This window comes from Nansenia antarctica (genome assembly GCF_963989245.1).
Source record: "Nansenia antarctica genome assembly, chromosome: 12".
Lineage (NCBI taxonomy): Eukaryota > Metazoa > Chordata > Actinopteri > Argentiniformes > Microstomatidae > Nansenia > Nansenia antarctica.
This window is the reverse complement of record NC_137682.1, coordinates 15,280,141-15,298,436: the sequence shown is the minus strand read 5'-3', so window position 1 is coordinate 15,298,436 and position 18,296 is coordinate 15,280,141. Positions and strand designations below refer to the sequence as shown.

Here is an 18,296-nt window from a genome sequence, read left to right as displayed (position 1 = left end):
AAATGTAGTGCTCCTTTTCTGTGAAAAACTGATTTAGTTTGATATAGCTTCTCTGCCTTCAAGTCGATATGCATTGCCACATGGTAACGGCAGAGTTTCATACCATATAATACCAGGATATAACAGCTTTTTTATTGTCTTGTGTAAAAAACATGGAATCGATTTGGTTTCATGACCTCTTCATCCTTTCTTCATCCACGTGAATCCCAAATCTTCTTGTTTTCAGGGGCTAATATGAAGCCGCCGTTTGGCAAGCCAGACCCTGGAAAGCATCTGGAATCATCTCACATTGTTTGAAGCCGAAGGCAGCACCATGTATTGTATCCGGTAAAACCTGTCCGTCTTCTTTCTGCCCGACCATTGAGAGTGAGGACACAAACAGCACTGCGATGGGTTTGGACCAGCCCTGCCTGGAGATGGTGGCACAAAGCCCCCTCTTGGGTGCCACGTGTAAGAGGCACCACCACCACCAGCAGCTGCGGAGAAAGCTGAGGCCTGTGCGGATCCTGGGTTTCGTCCTCAGCCTCGTAGCCATAAGCACTGTCTCACTTTCCTTCAGTGCCTTTGCGTGGAACTCAGGGGGCCCCGCTGAGCCACTCCTGCCCCAGGAGGCTCTCCTTCAGCCTGGCCCGGCCCCCCACAGGACTCTGCTCTCCACCCACCACCAGCGGGACCCCAATGTCTCGGCAGACACGCCTGTGGCCATGAGGTCGTCGGCGGACGGCAACGAAAGCCACGACAGCCAGGGGGACTACCCCACTGACCTGTTTACCCTGGATCAGAGGCGCCAGGGTGCGGTGGTGCTACACATGTTCGGCATGCTCTACATGTTCATCGCCTTAGCCATCGTGTGCGACGAGTTCTTCGTGCCGGCCTTGACGGTCATCACCGAGAAGCTGGCCATTTCCGACGATGTGGCGGGCGCCACATTCATGGCGGCAGGGGGCTCGGCGCCCGAACTCTTTACGTCGGTCATTGGAGTGTTCATCTCGCATAGCAATGTGGGCATCGGGACCATTGTGGGCTCTGCTGTCTTCAACATCCTCTTCGTCATCGGGATGTGCGCCATCTTCTCCAAGGAGATCCTCAACCTGACCTGGTGGCCACTCTTCCGTGACGTGTCGTTCTACATAATGGACCTCATCATGCTCATTGTGTTCTTCCTGGATAACATCATCTCATACTGGGAAAGTATCACACTGCTCTCGGCCTACGCTGCCTACGTGATCTTTATGAAGTTCAACGGCAACGTGGAGAGCTTTGTGAAAGGCTGTATGAATAAGAACCAAGTGGTGGAGGTAGAGGTGCAGGTGCAGCCCAAGGTGAGTCTGGTCATCCCCCTCTCTTTCCCTCTTTGTATTTGTGTCCTCTCAATGCTTAACCACCATTGCTTCTGCTTTCAGGAGTGGAACTTCTCACAAATATTCCTCTCTCTTGAGTGAATATGGCCATTTGTGTTTGGTGGTTGGAATGTCAGATCACGAGGGATGTACAACAACACAGAAATGCAACAAAAAAGTTGGTTCTGTCTGTGATGTTGCCAGGCAACAGATAGACATGCCCTTGTATGGGATATGTCTCCTCCTCCTCTCTCTCTCTCTCACACACACACACACACACACACACACACACACACACACACACACACACACACACACACACACACACACACACACACACTCACACACAGCTTTTTTAGAAGATGATATCAAAACTAAATCAGTGGTAGTTGATAATGAGGATCAATGTACTCAACCACGGCCTTCATGGGCTTGCAACACAATATGCAAACGACTGCCAGTAAGATGTTATTTCCCATCCCATGTTGTTTCTAATTTAAAGTCATTGCAACTTGAACTTCTCAGGTGTCTTAATAACGACTGTTCTATAGATACTTCCTCGTTAATCACTTGAACACTCTTTCATGGATAAACACATTCCCAACCCGGCTAATAACTTTTAGATCCAAGAACATGTATGTTTGGTTACATATAAAACACTTTACTGCAGTATATGCCTCTTCTATGCACTTGGTGATTCCACCACTGTAAATACCAACATACCACAGTATCTAGATTTTGTAGAGATCGCTCTAATAGAATGAAATTGGTTTCAAAGTAGCTAGTCTGCACCATAATTTTGGGAGTGAATGGCACTTACCATGGCGTCACTCAAGCTGCTGTACTGTATTACTTTGTGGGATTAATAAAAACGCCAATGTCATTCTGGGTTAAGCTTGTCAAATTGTGTCCCAGTTTGACAAACAAATCACTGGAAATACAAGCAGTGGCTACAAGCCATATTTTATATCACAGTGCCTAAGGAAGGTCTGTTCTGATATGGGTTTAAGAATTTCGATTTCAATCTCAGTCTTGCATGATTATTACCATACATTAACAGACCTTTACAGTGAAAACCTGTTTCCTAGAATGAAAGGACTTTAAATGTGAAAGTTACATTGCATCCTAACAAATTAATTGCATCCTTGCTGGGAAGAGGAATAGTTGCTGCACGCTGCATTGCTACATTTACAATGGCCTTACTTAATCTGTCCCTCTGTCTTTCTCATGATAAAAAGTCAAGCATTATGAACTACTCCCTACTGTTAGATGATGATCTATGTTTTGTGGTTACACACACACATAATGGTGTCTGTCACTTGTATTTTCATCAGGATATGTACTCAAAGGTTGTACTGTATCCCAGGAAAATCCATAGAATCAAGACACTGCTTTGCATAACATGTGCCGCGCCCCTCAATGACACTGGAGGGCAAAGGAAAGATATTCAAGAGCAATTTGATACCCATGTTGAGATTATCCAGATGGATTTAGGTTAGGCCTACTCCATGACATGAGATAGAAATGAGTTTTGGGAGATATGATCCCAGAAAGCTGTACTGTAAAGCTTTAACTAAATCAGGATTTATTCTAAGTACATAAAGGATATTTAATCGGAAAGCACACAATACTGGGAATCGAACAGCCTTCAAGATTCTCTAGGATTCGCATAGCTTTCAAGGAAGGCGAGATACTTCTTTCCAAACCGAAATCAAAGCATTCAAAATGGAAAGAGAAAACGAAAAAGGGGGTTGTTTTGTCCATAGAGAAGTATTACTGCCTCGGACTGACACAGTGATTTGTGGGCATACGGTAGGGAGTGACAGATCTAAGAGGAGATTCAGTTGACCTTGAGCTGAAATGCATGCTGGGTGCATGGAAGAAGAGGATAGGAGAAAAGGAGAAGAGGGAGACCGGTGAGTCGATCAACCCTGCCTGTCTCTGCTCTCAAGTCCATAATTTCCCTCCTCTCTCTAGCTAAGGCATGTTGGGTTGGGTAATGCCCTGCTGCTAACCCCTTGGATTTAGACCAATGTCTCTTTTACTTTGTTGACCTGTTATCGGTGTTTGTTGTTATGTATGTGATGAGATGATATAAGTAGGTTTAACCAGATGTTTAATTTGATAGGTTACATGATTGCTAGAGTATACAGCTCTGAAGTGTCAGTGATATGGTATATGAGGACTGATATTATATGGATGTAGGCTATCACAGCCTCTTGTTTTATAGTCCAAGCCTCCTGGGTGATTAAGCTATCGAGGTACACATAGATATTATTAGAATTTCATTTTCTAAACATTTTCTTTTTCACTGCAATACAAAGATGAACTCGTTGGCCCAAGAGTATTTATAGACACAAATGTGACAAATGTGTCAAGATTTAATTGGTTATGGTGTTACGTGTGTGTGTGTGTGTGTGTGTGAGAGAGAAAGAGAGAGAGAGAGAGAGAGAGAGAGAGAGAGAGAGAAAAAGAGAGAGAGAGAGAGAGAGAGAGAGAGAGAGAGAGAGAGAGAGAGAGAGAGAGAGAGAGAGAGAGTCATTGTGTCTGAAGTGGATTTATATAAATATGGTCAGTCAGGAGGTTTAGTCTTCGACCGTCATTTCAGTTATTTAAAAAACCCTCTCAGAGAATCATTTATAGTCTATATTGATACATGTTACAAATACAAACACTCGTAAACTGTGAGAAATGCATGTTTGGATTCAGATTAAATAATTTTTACTCGGCTGGATAATGATTCAAATATGCTCTATCCCAGCAGAATGACAATCATTTTGACTTACAATAGCACATAAATCTGGTTGTGTTTTTGAAGTCAATTGGCCTGGTGAGAAATGCCCAGCAGCAGTGCAATGGAGTGAGAGGTGCAGGCTGAAAGGGCTTCCCTGAAACCAACTGCTACATTAGCAGACAGTGTATTGTCCCCATACTGCCACATATTGCTTCCATCGACATAAACTCAACGCGGGTGGGGTGGGGGGTGGGCGGGGTGCACATACAAGGTGACAACTCAAAGACAGAACTGAGCCATTGGCCCGTGATTTGGCGGACGGCCATCACCATGGCAATGAGGACAGGCTCATACACCTTCTGCTGAGATCAGGAGGTTTGGCAGGAGACACCAATAGGGTGCTAATGAGAACATGGGGAGCTACTGAGAGTGTTGTGAGTGCAGAGGAACTAGGGAGTTCTGTGGCTGAACTTGAGTACTGGGCATAATTCAACAGTAACACAATTCACATATTAACATTTTACATTGTTTTCTTTACATTCCTGAATGGCAAATCTCTTTTTTTTTAAAGTGTTTTGGACATATTTCATGAAGTCAGGAGGGATGTACAGTCCACAATTTTTTTTAAACTTCAAAACAAAGTCATAGTTGTTATTTATTAGATGGTTACAACTTCATTTAGCCCTGGGGGAATAACACATAACACACATATCAATACTTCACACTCAACTGTCTGTTCCCAGTTCCGCTACGTGTCATTCCTCTAAAGGCCATGCTGCTGCACTAGCCATCAACCGGGGCCCCCTGCTGCGTTATAACCAACTAAGTCCGGTGCTATTCACACATATACAGTAACCTCATTGTTCTGTTTGGAGCTCGCTGGGTGACAGTAGACTGTGTCCCAGCTTCATCGAAAAGTAATCCATGTTGAGCCCTCAATCCAATTAGGAAAACTATACTTTGATGTGCTGTGCTCTTCAGTTGGCTTTTGAATTGAAACCAAAAGTGCACGAGAGATGTTTATTTTTGACCTCTCTGGCATTGCATAGACAGTACAGTAAGTCAGAGGAGAGCAGTTTGGAGTGACACAAGGCATGGTGGAGGGAAACAAATGGTTATGATCCATCTACCGGACATGAGACTATGTAATCGCACTTGTACTCGTAGAGAAATCCTCAAGAAATAAGGTATTCATTGCTTACTGCTGATGATGACAATCCAACACAAAGTGATGTCAAAGTGATCTTTCATAACCTCTCTCAGCTGGTGCAGTGGCAAAATAGCAAATGCTTGAGTTAGCCTAAGTTCATGTTATTTAGTATGGAGTGGGACCGTTGTGATGGGGAACATTACATGTAAAATACAGCAAGATTAACCTTCATTAATACACGCCTAAATAGGTGCATACTGCCTAATACATGTGTGTCCATGATGACTTAATGAGCGCTTAGCCACTACTAAGCTCTTAATAGGTGCATTCCACTCTGGCATACCATGTTACCAATGGTTTCTTTTCCTGCCATACACCAGGGTCATACAGTAGTAGAAGAGCAGAAAGGGAGTCTGTGTCTTGGCTTGTAGCATATACTGTAGCAGAATACTGTATAGCAGTATATTGGAGTGTGGAATAGGCTAACTAAAAGACTTCAAAAGTGATCACACTCAAGACCTACAATCTGAAAAAGAACTCTAGAGACGATCAGTTTCCTTTTTTGATTTAAAACATCTGTATGCTAAATGGACTAAGCTGTCACTGCCTGTACTGTAGGCCACATATGGTAAATCTATAGCGAATGCAACCCCTCAACTCATCCCATCCAGGTGTTTGCTTGATGAAGTGGAGTCTTAAGTGACTTTCTATGTGGCATTCAAAGCAGGTGGTCTATAAATAGGTGGTCTATAAATAGGTGGTCGAGAATAGGCGGTCGGTAATTATGTTGTGACTGGACTGTCATGGCTCGGCACAGGGTTCACAGTTCAAAGACAGAGTTAAGAATTGTAGTTCTAAACACATCTCATCTTTTCCGACTGGGTAGGAATATTTTGCAGAGAGTTGCTGCCTATGCTAGCTTGCAAAATTGAATACAATGGAAGAAAACCTGAAGGAAAAAGGTACCACTCCCACAGCACATGCAAGATAACATGGGACATGCAAATGAGCCTACTGTGATATCACATTCCAAGGTCATTTTGTGGCTAGCCTCATTAACCTAAGCCTTATGAATTTTATTTTCCCCATGGCAAGACAAGTCAATGGCCAATATGATCAATCAATCAATATGATCTATTTTTCTCACATCTTCCCTACTTTAATTTGCGAGGCAGCAGGTGTGGAAAGCTGTAACCCCTTGTCAATGGCAATCATATATCCAAATCATTCCAAGTATTCCTGGCCATTCAGTGGTCATCCTCTACGACATCAAAGGACTTGTTCATAGTTCCATTTCAGTCTAGCACTTTCCCCAGCCTAGTCTCTAGGCCTGTAGTTTAAACTTATGTGAAAGGACTGGTTAGGTGATAGCAATAGGTGATGGCTAGACATTTTTAACTGTTGCAATCCTCGTTGCAAACTCAAAACAAATAAGGATTGACCCAATCAATTTACCAATGAGATATTGTCACTTGCAGCTTTTGAAAATGTATCTCATCTGTTTTCAAGGACTAAGCTGGGTAATTATCGATGGCCTATGCTTATTACATAACTTACCTTCCACATAGCTATGCTATTTCCCATCCTCGTAGCAAAGTTGCTACAATGCTAGTTAATAAAAGTGGTAGGCCTAGAAGTCGTAGTTCATGACGGCAGCAGCCATAATGGTTGAGGTTATGTATTAACACTGGGACTGTCAATCGAGAGACTAATGTATGTTTTGTAACACCCCTGATCAATACCGTCAATAACAATTCGACAACTTTAAAAGCATAGGCATGGACTGTACAATTCGACATGTTCGATCGGTCTTTTGTCATTTGGAGCTCTAGCCTGGTCTTCCCATGTGGACGGCTTGCCCAGGCAGCCCCTGGCTTATCTTGTTATCTTGTGGCCTCTCTCATTGTTGGGCTGATGAACTGACTCGCTGCTTTTGAAAATACTGGCTCTGGCAGATTGGATTAGCCAGCACTTTGAGCGTGATGCTTTTATGAAAGACAGAGCGCGTTTGCATAGAGGACCTGACCTTATTGTTTGAAAACTAACATACCAAAAGTCTGAAAATTACTGTAACTGACATTTCACCATGTTAAGGTATTGTTGGTAGTGGGTTAAAGGTGCTAAATGTTTTTACAGTACATAGCAAAATAGGTTGGGACTAGAGTATACAGTGCCTTCCGTAAGTATTGGAAAGGCATGGTTAGTCAAGTATGTTCGGTCACATCATTTGTGCAGGCATAAGAGAACTGTCAATGTTTGGTATTGATTCTAGGCTTTGCATTTGCTATTGGTGTCTGTCAACATGAGGACCAAAGTAAATGAAAAAATTAAAGGAAGCCATTATGAGGCTGAAATATCAGAAAAATCTATGAGAAACATAGCCAAAACCTTTTTTTTTGGGTTGATTTTCCAAAATCGCTTAACATCGTTTAAACATAACATAACATAACATAACATAACATAACATAACATAACATAACATAACATTGTTTAAAAAGAGAAAGAAAGAAAGAGGAAAAAAGAAGAAAGCACTAATGGACTCAGCAATCGCAAACGGGCTGGTAGGCCAAGTCAGTGGATGCTCACCATAATTAAGAAAACCCCCAAAACAACTGCAAACCACTAGTCCTCCTCAAATAGGATGATCAGGTTACAGTTTGCTAAAATGTACCTAAAAAGTCTGCAGAGGTCTGGAAAATGATTTTGTGGACAGATACAATGAATTAACACTGTACCAGAGTGATTGCAAGATGAAAGTTTGGAGAAAAAAGGAACTGCTTTACAGCAGATTTCCAGCCTACCACCTCACCTGTGAAAGGTGGAGGGGGTGCTGTGGTTTGGCCATGTATAGCTGCCACAAAAACGGGCTAACTTGTCTTAATTGATGATGTCAACTGCTAACGACAGCAGCAGAATGTATTCTGAAATGTACAGAAACATCTTGTTGTCTGTACGAGTACAGTTTAAAGATGGAGTCACAATATAGTATGCCACAAACTGTAATATTGTAATATTGTAACAGATACTTACATGTAATTATGACAATAGCTCAACAATATACATAGAATGATAAGATAACTTACATTTAGACCAAAATGTTTGAACAAGTAACAAGAACAGATTGATGAGTAAGATGGGCCTGGGAGCCTTCCAGTACAGAAAATGTAAGTGAAAAGGAAAGTAATTATCCAAAAATACTTGTGAAATAGATATTTCAGTGGAACAGTGCTTTCCAAGTAGAATTTCCTGCCTAGCCACAATGATAAATCAAATCAAATCAAATTTTATTTGTATAGCGCATTTCTTACAAGATGCAACTCAATGCGCTTCACACAATGAAAATGTTCAGTCAATCAGTCAATCAATCAATCAATACTGACAGAGCCGCGAGATGCCTGTTGCATTAACTGGCGTGTGCCGTGGATCACTTCGAAGATCAGTTACAAAGAGGATACTGTACAAAATCGGCAGACTGTTTGGGACATTTGGGTGCTGGTGTTGATTTTGTATGGCTGTATTTATCATGTCGTTGCTAGGTGTTCAGGGAATGCTCGTCTCAAATGTTTCAGTTGAACTCCCACCTTGCAAGTTGTTGTGTCAGGATGTACCAGATTGACTTACTTCATGGGTTGTTTTTGCCATTTGTTATGGATTTTGTTCTCTTTTTATTACTTTTCTGCTCAATCCAGTTGAACTCACATGACAATTATGCCAGCATATACCAACAAAAACGTTTAGTATTTCATTTGACAATGCCAATGTTGAGGAACCAAAGCTGAAGAATTGTACTCTTGTATAGGCTACTTGTACGATGTAATGTATTAAGATGTAATGTATGATGCTTCAGCTGTTATTGGTAGGATGTTGGTATAATAGGCGTTTCATCTTTTGGATAGTAGTGTAGGTTTGAAGTTAGGTTTCTATCTGGTCTCCTGGCCTTCATTAACTCTAAGGAGACAACATCACTGGTACATCTTTATTTACGCAGCCATACTGGGCAAACTCTCCTCATATTTATGCAATCTCATATCACTCACTCACTCACTCACTAGATGGATGCTTTACCAGGTGTCCAAGCAGCGTTTCTTATTTTGCATGGAATAACCTCCAGAACACACTAAAGCTTAATAACCTCGTTTCCCTGAGAGAGTTCAAAGCTCTGATTACAAATTGTGTGACAGAAATGTGCAATTGCTACTCCTAAGATGTTTTTTAAAATAATATTTATCTGTTATCTCTTGTCTGTTATTTATTATGTTTTGTATGTTTTATTCGCCAATTTTGTAACTTGTATCTGTACTGGTGTGCTTTCTTGGCCAGGTCTCCCTCGAATTTTTATTGTATTTTAATCTCACGGCCTGGGTCCTCCTGGTTAAATAAAGGCTAAATAAAAGAAAAAAAGAATTGGATTGAAGAATTGCCCTATGAAACATTTAGCCCTTTATCTTCTGAATTGTTCAGTGTCGACCGTAATAAAAAACAATGGTTATGTGTGACAAAGCTGGCTTGTTTGAGGTGTAGAGTGTCTAGGGTTTTCTGTAGCTCTGTAATGTGTTACATAAATACGATCCTGTACCTTTGCCTGCAAAGTCTGGTTTAATCTAATTCAGTATGTAGCCTGATGACATAAGGGATTTACAACCATCAATGTGGCTGCTTTGAGGTGAATGTTGATTTGATGGCCACAGTAGCAACTGTATGAAATACTAGACACACGTAATGTGTGTGGGAGTGACAAGGCTGTGTCCTTGAGAAAATTGATGGAATGGGGGTGTATCACAAGGTTGTGTTCTTCTGCTGGTGGTTGAAAGATAGTTTGTGAGTGTATAAGGTGGTGTCCTTCTGAAGATGGGAAGCATTGTGAGTGTGTGTGTGTGTATGTGTGTGTGTGTGTGTGTGTGTGTGTGTCTGTGTGTGTCTGTGTGTCTGTGCTGATTTACTGTACTGTACTAAGTCACTTTGGATTAAGGTGTCCACTAAATAAGTATAGTCGTGTATTATCATACCATTCATCACAAGGTGATGATTTTTCTATGTGTGTCTGTTCTGCGCGTTAAACGTCTCTTAGCTGTGGAGTAAATTCTGGAAGCTCCGAACAGTAATTGCAGATTTATCTCAAAGCATAATTGCAGGCCGAGCGTGGCTAGCTTTAAGTAATTGATTATGCAGTTTAAAGCGGCATCAAATAAAACGTGTGTTTCTGGAATCATTACTAGGGCAACTGTCAAAAACTGGGAAACTGAGCTTAGACCCACAGTTCTGCTTTTAAAGACATTCACACACCCACCCCCCTCCACACACACACACACACACACACACACACACACACACACACACACACACACACACACACACACACACACACACACACACACACACACACACACACACACACACACTCACACAGTGAACAAATGTAGGCACATGGTGAAAAGATTAACTCCAGCATATGAGCTCGTGCCAGACGGAGCCAGAATCCAATAATGTCTTAAAATAGAAACCTCTGCTTTCATCTCAATGTGCTGAGGAGTCCAATTCTTATCAACCATTCCAGCTTCTGCTCATCCATTGAGTTGGGGTTGGGTAAAGGTATGAGTAATACTGTTGGCAAATTGTGAGTTTCCTATTTCGGGATTACCTTGTCATGGGTCTGTTGGGCAAGCCAATACAGCTAAACTGTGCCTGGAAATGAAGACGGAGGAGAAACACTTTGTGGATTTTTCAAACCAAGGGATGGACATTATGCTCTGTACTGCAGCTGGTTTTGGGCTCTTCAAAGTGCTTTACATACATTATTTAAACATACAGCAAGAGGAGCATAGTAAGAAAATAAAAATGACAATGAATAAAAGCAAATATAAGAATAGATAAAACATTTAATAAGACAATAGTTCATGGAAAAAAGACATTGATAGAAGTGTTTGTGTTGAATCATAACTGCTGCAAAACAGGAAGTTTTTTTTAGCTTAGATTTAAATATTTTAAGGGTTTGGGCCTGTTTGATTTCTTCAGGGAGTTTGTTCCAGGACCATGCAGCAGCGCGACTGAAAGCTGCTGCACCGTGTACCGTCAGCTTGAATGATGCTGTTTGCCAAACTAAATGGAAATGTCAAAATGGCCCCTTGATGGCAGGGCGATGGGACCTCTCGGTTGTTGTCATTCATCCCTTTGCTTTGTGATGGTACTTGATCTGAATTGTACTTGATCGGACTGCTATACCGGATAGCAGAGTTGACGTGTCAGAGGTGCAGGACTGAAACTATGTCAATATCACTATGTCATGCTGTTCAATAGCTGAGTACACATCTAAGTTTGAGTCGTGATGGATGCCGAACATCTTCTACTGAGCTCTTTTTAAGTAATTTGTCTTGTGACATTATGTATATTGATGCTGCAGCACTGCGGTTCTGTAAGTTGTGTTGAATTGCTTTCATATGTGTATTGTGTTCTCAATATTGAACAGCACATTTTCCCAACCAGTGCTTTGAATAAAAGCTGCCGTCCGGTGTTGCCATACAAACAGAGGGCCCTGATCCAGCTGGTAGAAAACATTAAGTGAATCATGCCCATTGTAACATTCAAACCACCACTCTGTCTTTGTATCCCCTCTCAAGTCCCAATCTCTTCCTCAGCACCATGGACAGCGTCCTCTGTTCCTCTTGGAGGGCTCCTGACCTGTGTTGCCTGTATTTGTGTCCTCATGGCCAGTTCCAGATTGCTCGTCAACATAAGCTAAATCTACCTCAGGATGTTCTGACACTATAGCCCTAAACAAAGGCTACCTTAAAGGCAGGCTGCTTGAACGCTTTGGCCAACAAAGCAGTCTCATCGATGGCACAAGCAGAGAAGGGTGTCTGAATAGGTCCGGTCTGTGAGCTGCCTCTCTGCTCTTTGATGCTTAATGAATGTGTGTTCTGAAGTGGCCTGGGAGTGGGGGCCTGCTCATAAGTAGTTTTGGCTCAAGCTTAAACTGTCGTCTTCAATAGAAGCCATTTCCATGATTTGGCCATTGTTTGTACACACTCTTGTTTTATGCCCTGAGGACTAAGGCGGTCAGATGGTTTGCGTAACATGGAGAAACATTTGTTTAGCTTGCAGTCAATCCATAGATCTTGAATGTCCTTTGAGGATTTGGTCAATTACAGTATTTTTAGCATAATCGTTTCCACACCTTGAAATTCTATATTAGCTGTTGCAAGTCAAAGAATATACATATTCAAATGAAGTAAATGAACAATACTGATAAAGCTGTGAAGTATCGCTATAGACCCTCAATGTAATGTTGATGTCGCCATGTTTGTTCGCCATGTCTCTATGACGAAGACCTGACGCGCTTGGCTACTCCAGTATTGTAAAATACAATAACCTCAGATCAACAATATCTGACTAGGTTAATTATCTTTCTGGGTTTGTACATGAATACACAATCATTCAATACAATATATTGAACAAGCTAAACATGACGTATAACGATCAACATGAATGAATACATAATGTGCATACATACAAACTCAGCTTCTGCAGACATGGCTGTGGGGCAGGTCTTCCCAGTGCCCATGGGGATTGTATTTAATTTACAAAGCCATCAACAATCTGGCCCCCTCCCACCTTGCCGACCTCGTCCCCCTCCACATCCCCTCCCGTTGCCTCAGGTCTGACGACCAAACCACCCTCAAGACCACCAGGACCAAGCTCCGGACCTGGGGTGATGAGGCCTTTTCAGCCGCAGCCCCGTCCCTCTGGAGCGCCCTCCCCAACCACATCAGACAGGCCAACACCCTCCCAACATTTAAACAGGCCCTCAAAACCCACCTCTTCAAGCTTGCCTTCGCCAGTTAACCCTCTCCCCCTCCCCTTCCCATGTGTCCCCAGCACTTCCTTAATTAGGCCCCTATACTTTCTTCTATTTACCTTTTTGTTTCTTTTTATTATTACTACTGTTACGTCTTCTGCCTGGACTAACAGTAATAAGGATGCATGAACAATGAGCTACAGTTTTCATAACTTTACTGTCAACGTCAAGTTCAACAACAACATGTACATATCAATACGCACCAACATAACATCCACATATTAATGCGCACCCACAGTATAGCAACAACATAAAATAGTCCCATGCCTATTGCATACATAACAACTACTCAATCTTTTCAGTTTGTAAAGCGTCTTTGAGTGTCTAGAAAAGCACTATATAAGTCTAATGTATTATTATTATTATTATTATTATTAATTAAACTGGGCCCTCAAGGTCAAGCAGGTCACAGCATCCGTCCATTCAGGTTTGGTTGTGCCTGCCTCTTGAGTTGATGTAAAGCAATCCTGCTCGCCTAGATTTTTTTTCTCTGTGTGTCAGGGTCTGAGGGTCACATGTTTTGATGGGAGAGGCTCAAGGTGAACGGCCGAGGTGAGTGAGAAACCGGAAGCCCAATCGATGCAGGGCTATTTTAAAAGCCCCGGTTGAATTAGCTAATGTAGCCACTGTAAAAGCATCACGTGAAGGGCACAGGGATCCTCCTGGAAATGCCATCCAGACCATGGGGGAGGTGTGTGTGGGAGGAGGATTCTGGTTGGGCTGGTACTCGTGCTCTGTACTCGTCCTCGGGGGGATTTTACGCAGTAATGCTGTCGGCCTCGCTTTGCTGCACCAGCTGAGTGTAGAGAGTGTTAGCAGTGCTGCTAACACATGTCAGTTTCTCTGGTGGCGGTTCAAAACGCCTCTCTTTAGAATATGCAGTGAAATGCTATCTGCGTAACACAACACATCATATCCCACAGTGTTAGACTGACCTGACATTGCCTCCAATGCTGAGATTTTATAACAAAAAAAAATCCCCCCACTCTTATGCTCGTTGAAATGGGCATGATTGCAATCAGGCGGTATCTAACGAGCTAATTAGGAGGAGGACTAGATTCTATCAATGAATCTGCTTTAAGCCCCTCTGGCCGCCACTCAGCAAAGGGCGTAGCAGCTGGCCCTCCACGTCCTGCACGTCAACCTTCAAGGTGACCCCAAAGGGCTACATCAGCACGTTGCCGTGCCTACCGCAAGTGTGGGACTGTGGAGGCACGTGCCTCTGAAGCTGATGGTAACAGACAGCAGCCTGGCTAACGGTGCTTCCTTCTTGTCTCTTGGAGATAAGGTTGGCTATCTGCAGCCTGCGTTTGGGTTGACCGTGAGCTGACATGCTGACAAAGCAACAGGAGATTTGTTGTCAGGATTAAGTGACAGATGTGCCGGCGACATACCGTAAAAAGAAAAGATGCTGCCTCAACATGAAGATCACAGAGTGACAGAAACAATATATCCTGATGATGTTTGCTACATAATTGTATTGAGTCACTCTAAAAGCAAGGGTCTTTAGACTGATCAAAATGACCAACTAAAATGGTTGTCAGAGAAATGGTATTTGTTGAAGAAAGACACAACAGAAAATTGTGGAGCAACAGAAAATACAGGTTAACAACCTTGCATGCACATGATGGGTGGTGGAGATCTTTTACAGGAAGGGATCAACGACGACAGTGACCCTTATCCTTGTCATGAGTCTTAGAGATTACTATAAGAAAGGGGACATGGCATGCCACCATGAACACTGTGTTGATGTTGTGCCTTTCAAAGGTTCCTTGTCAGCTTAGAAAACTGTCATGTTTGACTTAGGAGAGGGCTCAGTGAATCTTCCTTTTCCTAGTCCTGGAGACTGATCTGATATATTGACTGAACTAATTGAAATGGTTCCACTGTCTTGCACTGATACCAGTTTTCCCTTTGACTGCTGTACGCTTTGACAACAATGCTCCACTCAGGGAAAGAACACTACATTTACTAGGTCGACTGATCACTAAATGCGCTTTGTTGCCGATTCACTAGGGAAAATGACACAGCAATTTTTTATCTTACCACTTGCCACCAGCCAACAAGCAACCTGATTGGTGCGGAGAGGAGGCAATTTTGGCTTAGTCCTGGTGGGCATGTGGAGCATTGCCTTGTGGGAAATCAGTGCTGTGGCAGCTCCTGTAATTAGTTCTGCTTGTTAGAAATTCAAGGGGTTACTAATTAGAAAGTGGATGGCTTCTTGACTTGTTGTATGTTTTCTTCCTCCTTTTCTTAAAGATCATCATTATCTTCTCTAGGCAAATCTAAGGAGGAGCCTTGTGGCAGACAGAGAAAGAGAGAGAGAGAGAGAGAGAGAGAGAGAGAGAGAGAGAGAGAGAGAGAGAGAAGAGAGAGAGAAAGAGAGAGAGAGAGAGAGAGAGAGAGAGAGAGAGAGAGAGAGAGAGAGAGAGAGAGAGAGAGAGAGAGAGATGCTCAAGTGGGCATCTCAACAGCTTTGTGCCGACGCGGTGCATCTAGACAGACAGCTCTCGAAGGGGCGTCTGTCAACCACTGACAGACAGACTGCCTACTGTACACACGTGGTGGCCCATGCCTGATGCTTTACAGCATTTTACTGTAGCTGCACGCCTTAGAAAGCCTGGCCTTCCTCCACACATTGACAAGAGAGCTGTGGTAGCTTGGATGATGACATTGTCATTGTTTTTCAAGGCTTGGCTGACCAAGAGTTAGAAAAAGCTAACAACCACAGAATATAAGCCTATATATACAGGAATACAAGTGATAATAATATTAAGTAATTAAGTAATAAGTATAATTACTTATAATAGTATAATAATTAAGTAATAATATAAGTAACTTCACATTGTGTTGCCCCTACACCACTGTAGTAACACTGTTGTTGTAAAATCATTGTTTATTGTAGTTGAGTTGACATTTACATTAGATTTAATGTAAATGAGTTGAGGCAGGTTATGAATTTCTCTGGCTCTAGGGTAGCTGAAAAGGTGATTTACTGAGTTGTTGCATGCTCCTTTGTCATTCCACTTCTGTTTGACATAAACACAGCTGTATTGTGACTAGAGAGATTTATGTGGAAATGTCAGGGAAACAAACAAACAAACAATCATAAAGAAGTAGTTCACCCCGCATAGAACATACGAGCCTCCATTTATCTCTACCCTGGCATGTATACCTTTATCATCTATTTGATGCTGCATTTGTTTGTTGAAGCAAATATCAAAATAATACAACTCTGTTGTGATGGATTTAATGTTTACTAGGAAAATTCTACGCTAACAGAATGATGCCAGGACTTTATTTATCACTTTCAAACGTATACCAAACAAAAACTATTGATAGCAAAATGTAACAAACTATACAACTCTATAATGACTATCCTACTTCTAATAATTCCAATAATATAATATTTGTATCAACTTACGGTAAATATCACATTAAAAATGGAAATTGATTAAAAACTAACTAACATTTACACTTTTGGCACCACACATTTACACTTTTTGCAGACACACACAGAAACACCCAATCTGCCTCAGAGGCCTCTGCCAGTATGGGAAGGATCCTAAGAATCTGTCTTAGGGACACCACAACATACACTTTATTAGGAACATGTGTACACCGTCTCATTTATTCAGCTGGTGGAGGTGGTGTAATGGTGTGGGGAATGTTTTCTTGGCACACTTTTCAATCATCGCTTGAATGCCGCAGCCTATTCGTGACAGGGTCGGATGAAAAGGTCCCCAATCTGGCAACGTCATGCATTTTGACTTACTCTCACTTTCCTACATTATCAATATGATGACGAGGTAGTCTCAATGGACTACTTTGTAACGAACATGGTTACATACAAAACCCAGGGAGATTTTAGGGTCATTCCATGACCGAATGTTGAATTTGCACAAATTAAAGTAAAAAGTACATTTTCAGTAGGAATTGTGAAGAGTAGTCCTTGTGCATAGAGTTGTATGGTTTGTTTAACTTTGCTATAAAGGGTTTTTGTTTGGCATATGTTTGAAAGTGAAAAGTAAAGTCCCAGCAACATTCTGTTACTGTGGAATTCCCCAGGAGCTAATCAAATTCTGACTTTCAAAAATGAAATTCACGTTTACATTGATGCACAGCACAGTTTACTTTCCTCTGTGGAGTGCAACTTTGGGGCAACAGAGAACGGAGCTGCAAACTAGCATGAGGTTACTTTTTACACATAATACTCCATAATATAGCATAACAAGGCTTGGCCCATAGAGAATTATTTTCTCCTGATCCGTTTCCAGGAACGATCCTGACATTACATAAGAACAGAGCTGTCCAGATAAGCACTTGCAGCGACTCTACAGAACATGCTAATCTCCCTTTGTGATTATTAGTCATAATATTTAACACAAGCTCAGTATTTTCTCTAGGCTATCTGGCGGTCTTACTCACCTGTTCTCTCTGGCTCTCTGGACCTGCCTCTGAGAAAAGGTTTAGAGAGTGAAATAGATTGATTAGAAGTCAGGGATTAACCAAAAGATATGGAATTAGGGAGGGAGGTTTAGCTCTGGGCTAAAGGGAGCACCAGTTCCTTTTGTTATTTGATTAAATGTTCAGGTGTTGTAAATGCTTTAATCCAAACACGTAAGTATACACATGAAGAGATGGGGGAACTCATGAAACAGTTTTGACAAACTATTGCTAACCAACCTCAACCCAGGCACCACCCTTCCACAAATTCTAAAGAGATGTTTCTGTGAGGAACACACTTAATTTCGACACGTTTAGGGAGACGGATATGAGCACGTCATTGTTTATGCAATGAGTACTAATGAATTCACACAGTAACACGCCACAGTTTTGTGAGGTTGTTCCTTGTCATGGGTTTGTGTTTTTGTACTGTATCTTAAAATGTGGTATGCATGCCATAAAACGGATATAATGTGTTTTGAATATCACAGCATTTCATTTTGCATTCTATCACTTAACTACACTTTACGCACTCACTGCAAACACTCACTTAGACATCATGGCATTGTGCACAGCTCTCTGAACTCCCTAGTTAAGTAGCGGAGCCATGTGATGATGAAAGGCTCCATGTGCTTAGATCCCAGCAAATGTGTTGTGCTCGATCCTCATTTGGGAGCATAGGGCTCTACAGTTATTGTTATTTCAGACACACATAGTGCATAGAGTGCATTTAGCTCAGAATACAGGCAGAGGAAGAAATCAATGAGAATGACT

At 42.0% G+C, this 18,296-nt stretch overlaps 1 protein-coding gene across 1 annotated transcript in view; it reads left to right on the top strand.

Annotated features, from left to right (window-relative positions):
• Positions 1-389: 389 nt before the first annotated feature.
• The window catches only part of LOC308168450 (sodium/potassium/calcium exchanger 2-like), a gene marked incomplete at both ends in the record, with an annotated part of 41,986 nt that continues 24,079 nt past the window's right edge, over positions 390-18,296 (top strand). The window contains one exon of the mRNA XM_080543044.1: positions 390-1,322. Within this exon, the coding sequence (XP_080399170.1) occupies positions 390-1,322 (933 nt within the window). The remainder of the gene's footprint in view (positions 1,323-18,296) is intronic.